Source organism: Myripristis murdjan, chromosome 3 (genome assembly GCF_902150065.1).
Source record: "Myripristis murdjan chromosome 3, fMyrMur1.1, whole genome shotgun sequence".
NCBI classification, from domain to species: Eukaryota; Metazoa; Chordata; class Actinopteri; order Holocentriformes; family Holocentridae; genus Myripristis; species Myripristis murdjan.
In genome coordinates, this window is record NC_043982.1 from 34,262,418 (window position 1) to 34,275,383 (window position 12,966).

Here is a 12,966-nt window from a genome sequence, read left to right on the forward strand (position 1 = left end):
AGTCTAGTCTCATATTCTGTGATAAAATCTTGTTTTTCTTCAAACAAGGTAAAAAAAAAAAAAAGTGCCAGTAGGATGAGATAATCCCACTTACCCCCACTTGCTTTTCTTGAATTAAGTGTCGTTTCTTTGAGTGTTGGGGGAAATTCCTGAAACAAGTGAAACTGCAGTAGAAATAAATGAGATTATGGCATCCCATTGGTTGATTTTTTTCACTGATTATAAGACAAATAAGAATTTAACACAAAATGAGACTTAATGACATGGTAATTTTGAAAGGAATCAGAGAAAAGAGAGGAACTGTGATTTATTTGGATCCCTGGTTACTAATTTTCTCCATAAAGCAGAACAGAGGTAAAAGGAAAAAAAAGAAAAAGAAAAAGAAACAAATACAGACATAAAGAAAGCTAAAAATATCTTGGTTTGATTGCGTGATTGGTGCTCGTCAGTAAATAGAACGACAGCGACCTCTGCTGGTCGGACAGCAAACTCAAAACCAACGGCGTTGCTAGGATAATTCAAACACGCCTGTGATTGGCTACTGTTTTCAATTTCAGCCAATCAGCAGTCCTTTTGTAGCGATGCGCCTGATAGCAGAGCAGCGTCTGGATACCATGGAAGTCTGATAGCAAAGCAAGTCAGGTTGACAAGAATATATTCTGTTATATTGTCTATGTCATTTCATTTGTATATAATTTAAATTTATAGAGAATGGAGAGACGAGTTTTTATAACTACGAGTTTTTAACCGTCGCTTGTGAAACAAGTTTAGCTGTGAGCTGTTCGCCTGAAACGGAAAAGATTTGAGCCGAAAGCAAAAAACTTCGATATTTTCCACCATGTTCAAGTTCAGCTTCAGAAGGGACAAAGACAAAGAGTTTGTACGTATCATATATTTTTTGTAACGTAAAGACAATTATATAGCTATCTTAAAACACTTATGTTAACGTTTTCTCATTTGTAGCATCGGTGCTTTGAGGTGTATTACTAAAAATACGTTAACTTCGGTTAGCTGAACAAACGAACACACACCTTCAACTGAGCTTATGGACCTTTATCCTGCATTTATGTGCTGCTTGCTGTTGAAAACCTACTGTGACATAATGATAATGTTATTTAGCCTAGTGATGATTTAGAGCCGTGTTTATCCTGTACTAGCTGATCCTGTATTTTACCTGTATTTTCCCCTGCTTTCCATGTCATGCTAGCTAGTTTCTCCAAACAGTCCTTAAAAAAACGTTTATTTATTTATTATTATTATTTTTTTTTTATGTCCACAATTTATTACTTGACCCTCTATAAATTGTCAAGACAGCTGTTCAGTAAGTTCATGACTGAAGCCTTCCTCAACCACCCACTATCATGGAGTCAGCAGCATGTTGACAGTATGTTGGTGTGTGTTTGTGTGTTTGTGTGTTTGTGTGTTTGTGTGTGTGTGTGTGTGTGTGTGTGTGTGTGTGTGTGTGTGTGTGTTCATGTGAAGCTAACATCTCCCCTAACAGTGCCCTGTGTTTTGTTTTGTGGTATTGTATAGAGGCATATAGCTCATGGTTTGGTCCCCGCTGCCTCCATTGCTCCCAAGCCCGCTGTGCCTCGTACCCCACCCCCCCGCAGCCCAGACCCCTCACCTGAGAGACCCAGGTACCCCCTCACTGCCTGTCACATCACCTCCAGCCTGCAGCCTCCTCCAGATGTGTTTCCTCTTGAGCTGTAGTTTGTACCACATATGGCTCTGCTGTGCTCCCAGGTTTCGCTGTGCTACAAACTGTAAATTGAAACATTGAGCAGACCAGTTTACCTTGTGGCTCAAATTGTTGCCTGATGGTGGTGGTGTTGCCCAACTACATTTGCATCGCCCAACCCTGTGTATCACTATCCTCTGTGTCTTCAGATTGTCTTCATACCATCATTTTCTTGTAACTCATCAAAGGAATGTAATAGAAAAGTTTAATTCTGTAAAAGTATTGGCTGTCTTTGTCTCTGTAGTGCAGTTGATATCGACACTGATATTCCTCATCATACATTTACTTTTCTACACCAGAGACTCTTCAGCAGACCCCTTGTGTGACTCTTCAGTGGAGTCACATAATGGGTAACGGATTCCACATTTTTAAAATTTGTTCACCTAAAATGTATTGTTTGCATTGCTTTTTCTCTACTTTGAAAACAAAGGGACCAGTGTAGCAGGAGGCTGGCAGCTAGCTGTGACCCTTACTTGGGTGAGACTAAATTTACACACTGAATGTGCATACCCTGCCCTAACCACCCCTGACTGGATAGTAATCATTGTCTTCGGTTAAGTGTTAGGGTTACGGTTGGGTGAATTAGGCTGGGAGAGTAGTGTGTTTGTGTCTGATTTTTGTAACTGTAGAATAACTGAATAACAGTAAAAAAAAAACAAAAAAACAATTACACAGGCAGAGGAGGGGCGGATCTTCCTGCAACATGCACATCCAGTATGTCAGTATAGCCATTCTGCAAATGTGAAGCAATGCTAACAAAAGACATTTCATGGAAACTGAACATCAACTGTCTCCAGTTACCACAATGTACTGTACATGTCAGTTGAAGAAAACAACTAACTACAACTGAAAGTTTTCCTTTAATAGAAATTATGTGGTAAATAGTGTTTATTTCTTGTTCAGATCGGCCTTAGCAGCAGCCATCTTGTCTTCTTCGCTGACTGGACAGACGTTTGCTGTCCCTCCTGTCAGAGTTAGGTCTTTCTCCGACAGTGACCAGTCACAGTCCTTCACATCTGAACTAAACATCAACAGGTAAACCATCTCTGGCAAACTGCTCTAGCAATCTGCTGCTCAGATTATCACAACCAGCTGTGTTGACTGATGGGAAAAGCTTCAATAACACCCAGAAGAGCAGCTTGTCTCAGATCAGCTCTCCTCTACTTTTTTTTTTTTCTCAAATGCTTGATACTCGCCCTCTGCAGAGACAGATGGTCAGAGGATTTGGCCAGCCAGCCTCACCTGTTCTCCACTGACCAATCTGAAGAGGAGTTGCAAGACAAAGACGAGGAGGAGGTGGAGGACAACGAGGAAGAGGAGGGAGAGGAGCATGTCTACCAAACTCTGGACAGACGTCAGGAGTGTACAATTATTGAGCCCATCTATGCACTGCCCCTAAAACCAAAGGTGAGATTCCAGAGACAGGCAGTAGCATTGTGGAGGGTTGGAGGGTTGCCATTCCAAGTACCAAGTGGGAAAATCTGAATGAGGAGAGTGAATGTGGAGTTATATGAAGGTGAAGCAAGGTGAGTGGGTGTTGAGGGAATAAAACTGCTCTCTGTCTTTCAAGTCCAGATTTTTGCACCTGGTTTAGGATTCAAAGTGACCCTCTTATCACAAAGCTGCATCTATGAACACATCTAATACGACTGTGTCAGATCCCAAGGTTTTTTATGGTGTGTCTGAAGAAAAGTTACAGTGATGCCAGTGTGTGCCATTGGCAGGGTCTCTGTGGTCATCTGACTGAAAAATAACTCTGGCCACTGTTGACTCTCTATTCATTTATCCTAAAATTAGAAATGTTACATGTAAGTAAGCCACATGTTCTTCTAAAACACAGGCAAAAGAGTCTTAACCTAGCCGGGGTTTCTTCACAATAGCAGGTTTGACAAAACCTGACAACACTAATCCCAGACTAACCAATTATGCAACGGTGGTAATCAACTCACTCTGTTGACTTTTAAGTTGAAAAAGGAGTAGGCAGTAGTGGGAAAATGAAAGAGAAGATAAGCACATAATTCTTGACAAAATAGACTAGACTAAAATGATAAAACAACAGTAGCAACAGACTAGAATATGAATAATTTTGGCATTAAGTATACATGCTGCCAATAATTGTCTACCCAAGACTGTATGCTAGAAGTGGGGAGGAAGAGGTGGAAATGGATTTCAATTTTTTTTTCTTCATTCAAGAAAAGCAAACTGAAACAAAAATATTAGCAACACAAAATATAACAGTGAAAAATAACACTGTTCTTCTGCCAAGGCAAAAGGGGATTGCTGAAGGATAACTTTTCAGATAATTGCAGGAATACTGCAGATAGTGGAAATGCTGAATATCTCTGACTACTGCCCTGTCATTAAATGTCCATACTTTTCAGGGAAACAAAATTGTGCCATAGCATTGAGTCTATTATAGCCATCTCTGATAAAATAAGTTTTCAAAGGCAAAGTAATGATACATTGATATGTTGCTAGTATAATAAATTTCATTCATTGTTGCACAGTAGTCTGCTTATTGCTGTTCATTAAATAGAAATAGAAAACAGACACAAACAGTGCCCTGTTTTGAAATCTGTTTGAAATGAGTCATTGACTATCTGTCTGCTGTCTATCTCTCCTCCAGACAAGTCCGCCCCTGCTGAACCAGACGTCTCCATCTGATAGAAGAATGCCTTCACCAGGTAGTGCTTTTATCATTGGTCCATCCCACCTGCATGCCATTCTCTCGCTCTGGTTGGAGTCTTGTAATAACACATGATATCCTCCTGTAAGGTAATGGGTGAACACTGGCATGGCAGAGTGTACTGCTGTAAAAGTGTGCTCATAATCTGGCAGCAACAGCATCAACCTGCACCCAAACATAACAGACTTCAAATGTGGTTTTATTTAGAAAAGCGCACTTAATCCACTTTACATGACCTGTAACTTTGCTCATTCTAAGAATTCATGCATGATTTACGTATTACACTGTCCAATAAAACAGCAACATCAATTGTGAATATCCTCATGGTTTTCTTACAAGCTCTTTGGAAAGTAACTTATGTTAAGAGCACAAAGTTAAGGAAGAGTTAACTGAATGCTGGTGTGTTAATGGGTCAGACTTTTGTTTTTTTGCTGTTGGTTACTTGTCACTGATCCATTGTGTGCAAATTGTGCAGTGTCCACATTGGCGGTCAGCTTGATGCTGCCTTGCTCACTGACACACATTGTGCCATTTTCCTCTGCAAAAGTACCAAACCAAACTTTGGCATTAAAAAATAGGAACTTTGGAGCAGCTCCAGCTGTTTTTTGGTCCCTGCTTGGCATGTGGGAATTACAAAAACCACCAGGACCACGGAGGAGGGACTATTGCACTGATTGGTTACAGGCTTTTGCGTCACTGAAGCATCTAACAGCGAGAGCTGGCAGCTGCCTTATTTATATTCATGTTGAATTAGAAGCATTTTGTTGTTAACTGTCGAGCATTTGAGAAAGCCAAATGGACAAGAACAGGCTGAAGTCCGAGCTGTTGTCGTCACTTGGTCAGAGGACAAGATGCAGTTGGAGCTAGATGGAATGGAAAGATACAAGATGGAAATATTTCTGCACTGGAGGGAATATATATATATGTATATATATATATATATATATACACACATATATGTACACACTCGGCTTCGGCTATTCGGCTTTCGGGTGAAATTTCAGGATGAACCTAAAATGCATTATAACCTTTACAGGTGAACTTAATGTGACCTTCTGTAAACTTTTGAATGCACATGTCCAGCTGTTCAGTGTTTCAGTACTTTTTGCACAATTTGCTGTTCGTTCACACCGGACGCGATAATGCAAATTCGCGTGTCAAGTTTACATTAAAAGTCAATGCAAAGACGCGATGACGCGCGATTTCGGGTCGGGCGGCGCGTTTCGCGTTTTCTTGCCGTCTCCATCGATGTTGGAGACGGCAAGGAGAGCGCTATGCATCAGCCACTGTTGTCACCAGACGAGCCTTTGGTGGTGGTGGTGTTACTGTGTGGGCAGGTGTGTCTAGTCAGTACAGAACTGCCCTAATGGTACAGTGATAAGCCCGTACTACCTGAATAACATCATTAATCCAGACATTGTGCCCCTGCATGAACAACACAGGCCTAATTTCATCTTCATGGACGACAATGCTCCAGCTCATCGAGGTCGCATCATTAGGGAACGGCTGCTGGAGACTGGGGTACCTCAAATGGAGTGGCCTGCACTTTCTCAGACCTGAATCCCATAGAAAACCTATGGGATCAGCTGAGTTGCCATGTAGAGGCTCGGAGCTCTGTACCCCAGAACCTCAATGTCCTGAGGGCCGCCCTTCAAGAAGAGTGGGATGCCATGCCTCAGCAGACAATAAGTCGACTTGTGAACAGCATGAGACGTCGTTGTCAAGCTGTAATTGATGCTCAAGGGCACATGACAAGTTATTGAGACACTGACATTTTTTGTTGTGGTATATCCACCACTGTTGTTGGCTTTTGTTTCAATAAATTGTTTGAGATGAGGAAATCGCCAGTGCATGCTTCTACTTAAATGCCCTGCTTTCATGATATAATATCACTGTAGTGTGAACTTTTTACATTTTCCGTAAATTTCACCCGAAAGCCAAATATCCCTGACTTTTTGTGAGTAGTGTATATATGTTAAGTCCATGCTGCTGTGGTCACAGAGTGGTAACAAAGCATGGCATCAATGTCTGATGGTGTGATCATCTCAGGTAGTGTGTACAGTCACCATGTGCAGTTTATTATGCAGTGGAAGGGCTCATTTAATAAAATCAGCAGGAGACTGTGCTGCTTGCTGTAATAGTCCTCTACTCATTTAGTGACAGCACGATGTTCCTTCTTTCAGACTTCAAAGAGGAGGCCAGACTCCGCTCTCCTAAAGCCCGTCATGGCTCCTCGAAGAAGAAAGAGAGCAGGCAGAACACTGGGAGTTGGACAGAGGACGTGTCAGGTAGGTGGAGGCTCTTTTATAGCCTGCTGTCAATCTGATTTTTCCTTTTCTCATATTGTATTCTTTCTGTTAGTGAATAACTCGATTTGTATAGTCCCACTTCCTTTAAACTTAAGTTAAGTCCCCACTAAACACTTTTTAAATCTGTAAACTGGTTGCTGGTTAATACTGATTGGATTATAACATATGATTGACTGAAATGTAACACAAAGTCCAACAGCAAAAACCACATCCCTGCATACATTGTTCAACACCATTTTGCAGGCTGTAAAGTCTGGGGATGCCTGGTTCAGGTATTAGTCTTTTTTTTTTTTTTCTAAATCACTAAATCTGAAAGTTTTACTCCATGTTAATGGTTTATAAGTTCTATGTTAGTAAGTCCTTTAAGGTTTTCTAGACTGAGCTGTTAACTGATCATGTATTAAGGATTCATCAAGAAAGTTAAATATTATACTAGACAGTGCCGGGTTGATAGTAAACATCAGATGGCTGTAGACAGTGTGTTGGTTCTGTCCACAGATTCAGACTGTACCTAGACAACAAACTGCCATGTAATCAATGCCTAAGCTATACATATCAGTCTGCAAAAAAAGCATATGTATCAGTTTACTTAAAATTGGTCTCTCATATTTTCTATGTGTGTGTGTGTGTGTGTGTGTGTGTGTGTGTGTGTCTATGTGTGCTGTATTTTGGTGCATTGTCCAGCCTCTGTTCATCCCTCCCCTGGCCCATGCCACGCTGTTCGTACTGCAGGGTTGGGTATGTTATTTTAAAAATACATTACACTACAGCTGCCTGTTATCTCGTCAAAACAGTAACATAATCTAAGGACTAACCCCAACTCGGTAATGTATTCTGATTATGTTTCACTTACTTTTAAATATCCCACATTTGAGCCCGATAAAAAGAGTGCAATTTTCAGGAAGTGCTGGAAATTTCTTCTTTCTTTAGCACGCAAAAGCTGGTTTTCTAAAGCCACATTTACAGTAGAGGATTTTCACATCCTTCTCATGTGGCCCGTTTTCAATGCTTCAGCTCAGATGCATTGTATCAGTATCTATATAACACATACAGGCCCACACTCAACATGATGCTCAATCACATTTTATGTTTGCCAAAACGAAAATATCTGTGCTGTTTTGCTCTCCACCTGAATGACGGGTGCTGGGAGAATTGCAGAAATTTTCAAATAAAGGTTACAGTCCCTCACACCATCTGCACTGTAACATTTTATCTATGCAATGTTTCGGTGCTTTGAAATTCCTCACCTGTGAGATTTACAATGTGAATGAGCATCATGAGCATCCATCATCATGGATTATACTTTAAATGTGAATCCCAATCAGAATACATTTTTCTTAAGTAATGTAATAAAATACATTAAAACATTTTTGTATTTCGAGTATGTAATGTCATTACAAATTTTTCTTTCTACCCAACTCTCACTGTACCTTAACCGCTCCCCCCACACACCTACGCACTTTCCACCACCCAAACCACCAAACTACCAACTTGCCTACCACAGCTCCCACACCCAACCCACTCGCTCCAACTAACCAAGAACCCTGCAACAACCCCACCCACCCTGCCAGCCCAGACCAACCCACCACTCACCTGTTCCCAGGGGCCCACAAGGAGGTGCAAAAAGAGGTAAAGAAGGAGGTGGTCCGGGCACTGATGGAGCACAAGGCTGGCCTGGCAGAGGAACGCAGGCTCCTGGAGGACAGACTGCAGCGCCTGGAGCAGGAGCTCAGCCACGACCAGGCCTCCTCCAGCAGGAGGCACTCTGCAGGTGGAGTGGAGCGTCAAGGAGACACAGGGAGGGGGTTTAAGGATATGAGGGAAAGGAGCAGGATGGTGGAGGAATGGAAAAGATGAATGAGAGGAAGAAAGTGAAAGGGGAAGTCACTAGAGAAAGATGCATGGGGAGGAGGAAGGAGGCAGGGAAAGAGAGGAGCTGGAGAGAAGCAGCACGATGTGGATCTCAAGCTCCAAAGCAGCTCAGAAGGAGGAAGGGGAGGAAGGAATGAGAGATGAAAGTGAATAAAAGACAGAATAAAAATCAACAAAATGTAAATTCTGTTTTGCTTGCTCTGCTTAGGTTACAGGGCCTGTCAGAGTTAAGTGCCTTGCTGAAAGACCCTTTAGCAATGCACAGCCACATAGGCATGGAATATGTGTTGGAGGATGAACTCATTAACCTCTAGGTCATCCTGTTTTCAATTATCTGCATCTCATTTCAATATTATCAACAGAATATATTTAATGCTTCACCTCTTCCAGAAATTTCCATAGTTACCCATTGCCCTGTGGTTTCGTGATTATTGTGGGCCACAACGAATGGTTATTTTCATTGTCAGTCTAATCTTGTTAATCTATTGACATTTTTTTTTTTAGATTAGATTATCATTTAGTCTATATAAAGTATAAAAAAATAATAACAAATAGTCATGGGAAGTGATGTCTTCTGACCAGCAGCCAGGCAACAAACAAACAAAGGATTCATGTGATGATATAATACACAAAAAACTAAGGATATCTGTCATTTTTGCTGATCTAGGAATCAGAGTTTGCTCTAATTTTTGCTTTTCCCTGCAGATGTCCAGGCAGAGACACAGACTCAAAGGCAACAAATGCAGAAGCTAGTGGACGAAAATGATGCCCTGAAATTGACAGTTCACCGTCTGAATGTGGAGCTGAGCCGCTACCAGGCCAAGTTCAGACCACTGTCCAAACAAGAGGTTTGGCAGACTATTACACATTCTTGAGTTTAAACAATATGATTCCATTTCAAAACCCGGACCTGGCTAATTAAAACTGCATGATCCATCCATCCCTCCATCTAACTATGGATGGATGACGGGATGAATGTATCTCTCTCTCTCTCTCTCTCTCTCTCTCTCTCTCTCTCTCTCTCTCTCTCTCTCTCTCTCTCTCTCCCACTCTTTTCCAGAGCTCCAGAATCAATAGCCTACCAATGACTGGACCACCTCCTCCCTGGCTCGTCAGTATTTTAATATGGATTTAATGTTACAGTATTTTTACACAGTATAGCTGGTTAATAGTTTAGCTATCTCCCTGAAATGATGGTTTTGGGGATATTGTGGATTCTCAATGTCCACCACCATACCAACTGTAAAATTGTGATAAGGCGAATATCCTTTATTCAAAACTTCTCAGATTTGCTGTGCAGATTCATGGGCCCTAGACTATCAACCTTATTGATTTTGGTGACCTCATGACCTTTTCTCTATCTCCTGTTTGTTGTTGTTCACTGCCATTATATCTGGTTTGGATTCAGTAATCAGTAGGATTTGACCAATATGTTCACTGCACAATGTAGCCATGATTGTAGAATAATTAGTAAACTTTACTGATGCAATGCCACCTGTAGTTTCAACATCAGGTCAGTGAGAAGTGAAATTTCCACAACATAAAAAACATGGGAATGCAAAAACGAATGCATTTATATACCATAACTTTTCATTGTTGCAAGACATGGATATTGGGTTTCTATATTGGGTGGATATAGGGTTTCTCCGTCCTTGAATCTCAAATCAGACAACAATCCAATTACAAAGGCTGAAGCATTCAGTTTGCAGTTAATGGTGATGGGGGCTATTTGTACAGAGCTCTTTTGAGGGCTTTATCTGCGCCACAGCTTGATTTACACACATTTCCAAGTCTTATTAAAACACTTTGTCATGACCACCAGCTAAATGTGACTTATACTATATTTGAGCAGCCTCTGTCAGGTAACCAACGATCATTTGTCTTCCAATCCTATTCTAAAAATGTAGTTAGCTAGTAAATGGCTTCTGAATTCTCAGATTTACCTGCCATGGTAGCTAAACTAAAAAACTGGTCCTGATTTGAATTAGCCACACATGGGCATGATGATTGTTGTGATGTTGAGGCCAACTTGAAATCATGCCTTTTGCCCTTTTTTAGCTGGACATGAAATATTTGTCTCCTCTGCTGCTGGCCTATGAAGACAGGATGAATGAGAAGGATGCTCTTCTGCAGGCTGTTGAGGTAAAGATAGTGTGTGTGTGTTTGTGTGTTCTTACTATCCACTAAATCATCCGTGGAGTAGAATGATTCCCCATGGGAATATTATATGGGCTGTTAGGACAGAGAAACAGGCAGCTAACAGCCAGTTAGAGCATTTAATGTGCAATTTCTAAGGCAGTGCATGAAATGGTCTTCTGGTCTTCATTAAAGAATAATTCTGGTATTTTTCAACCTGGACCTTATTTTTCCACCTTTTGGGGTCCAAATGACTGATAGGGACATAATATTTTTTAAATTGGTCCAATATTGAGCTAGAATACCTCAGCCGGCTGCAATGTGATCACATGGGGCACAAGTGCTTGTTTTTGCCACTGACAGGCTAAGATTGTTATTATAAGTGTCTGTCAACATTATGGAAAGGATCCCTACAGAGCTAGACATTTACATTTAATAATATTACCTCCACTCTGGTGGCAGCAGGTCTCTCTGCTGCCACCAGGAACAGCTTTTTGGAACAGCTTTTTTCTTTAGGTAAAAGTGCTTTGATGAGGGATTTCTTCTCGTCTTTGAATGGCAGTTGAAATATGGTCACTGCAGACCCAATGGTCTGCCAGGTGCAGTGTATGGACAGGAGTGTGACAGTTAGCACAGTTAACTTCAGTGTGTCCTAATCCAACAAACATAGTCTATAAAAGCTGCTCCAAGTGTGGCGTGTCATTGTGTTGCACAACAATTCAGAAATGCACAAATATGAACCATTGTTTTTCTTTTTTAAAATCTTTTAGATTACACTAAGCTACACTTTCTATACTGTTTCTACTGTTGTCTTCCTGCAACATCTCACATCATGTGAGATTTCAGAGCGAGATTTCTCCTTGAGGAAGACTTCTGCTAAGGTGGTAGACGCATGTCTAGCTCTGTAGGGATCATTTCCATAATGTTGTCAGACACTTATAATAACAATCTGAACCTGGCTGTGGCAAAAACAAGTAGTTTTAGTGGATGTAGTTTGACATGCATACACGCTCTGTTTAATTACACTGCAGACGGTTTTGTGACTGCTGGCTGCAGCGTTCTTACTTAATTATGTTTATTATTATCTGGAATTAACCTTTAACACTGTGAACTATCTGTTTGGCGCCAGCATTTATCTGCTGCTTGTGTCAAGCAACTTAGTCCACTTAATGGGAAAGCCAAAGTTTGGAGCCCTGTTCTAAATACTTTATCTTTACTTTACTTTAAAATAGTGCATGGAATGTTTAAGCTTTGGAATCAACCGGTTACTGTGGCTGATAAGATTGCATTGCACACAATTTAGACTTTTTTGCACCTTAGTTGCAGAGTTTAAGTCTTATTCAATGAAAACATTATACAGATCAAGTCATGGGGCTCTAGTTTCCTGGCGCAGCGCAGGGTGGCGCAGTGAGGCGAACCCCGTGCAGAGCTAATTTCAACCAGTGCAACCTGAGGGGCGCACAGTTTGCTAGTTTCGCAGACCGAGGTGCGCCGAGATGGGAGTGGTGGCGCAGCAGGGGGAGGTGTCGACAGATTCAGCTTGGCGCAGTGACAGTTTTGTGCCAAAAGATTGTGATAGTAGCATTGAATAGTGTTTTTTGTCGGTATTTATTGCATTGTTAATGTGCATGACATTACGGAAGCCTCCCTGTGAGGTTTTGGTGACGTGTCCGCACTGCGCGCCGGTCTCCGCTCCGCGCCGCCTGCGGCAGTAGCCCTCCATGTTAATTGTGTAAACTTTCATTACGCCTTCACGCAGCGCATTTTAAAGGCGAGGACAGGGGCTCATTTGATTGGTTTAAAGTGAATCGGCTGTGTCAAACCCACTCCACGCCTTCTCTCCTCCCTTCTGCCGGTAGGAGGGACGGCGGAGTACTTGCGCCACCGTGCACAGCGTGCCAAACTTGCAAAATCCACCTGGCCACACATAGTTGGCGAAGCGCAACTGCACTGCGACCCGGCCTCGCCAGGTCTGCGAAACTAGAGCCCATGGTGTTACAAAGCCGCCAAAAAGAGCAACGTTCAAAGGAATTAGCCCCTTTCATTTGCATGGACAAATTTTGGGCTTCGGCTGTAAGACTTATCCAGCAGGGCTGCCCCCTTGCATACCAAAGCGGCTCTATAATTGGATTGTTCTTTCGTTTGAGTTTCAAGGAGGAAAAACTCTCATTCTCGCTTTGCTGACTTTCTTGTGACAATACTCACAGTAGCAATACTCAGAA

At 41.7% G+C, this 12,966-nt stretch overlaps 1 protein-coding gene across 4 annotated transcripts in view; it reads left to right on the forward strand.

Annotated features, from left to right (window-relative positions):
• Positions 1-599: 599 nt before the first annotated feature.
• cep89 (centrosomal protein 89) overlaps positions 600-12,966 on the forward strand; it is a 67,859-nt gene continuing 55,492 nt past the window's right edge. For 3 of the 4 annotated variants that reach the window (XM_030048173.1, XM_030048175.1, XM_030048176.1), the window contains exons 1-11: positions 600-880; positions 1,534-1,640; positions 2,645-2,776; positions 2,947-3,148; positions 4,368-4,425; positions 6,611-6,715; positions 7,421-7,474; positions 8,241-8,507; positions 9,314-9,456; positions 9,669-9,719; positions 10,667-10,750. In XM_030048173.1, the coding sequence (XP_029904033.1) occupies positions 839-880; positions 1,534-1,640; positions 2,645-2,776; positions 2,947-3,148; positions 4,368-4,425; positions 6,611-6,715; positions 7,421-7,474; positions 8,241-8,507; positions 9,314-9,456; positions 9,669-9,719; positions 10,667-10,750 (1,245 nt within the window). In that variant the 5' untranslated portion in view covers positions 600-838. The remainder of the gene's footprint in view (positions 881-1,533; positions 1,641-2,644; positions 2,777-2,946; positions 3,149-4,367; positions 4,426-6,610; positions 6,716-7,420; positions 7,475-8,240; positions 8,508-9,313; positions 9,457-9,668; positions 9,720-10,666; positions 10,751-12,966) is intronic. The other variant, XM_030048174.1, reaches the window with a different exon arrangement.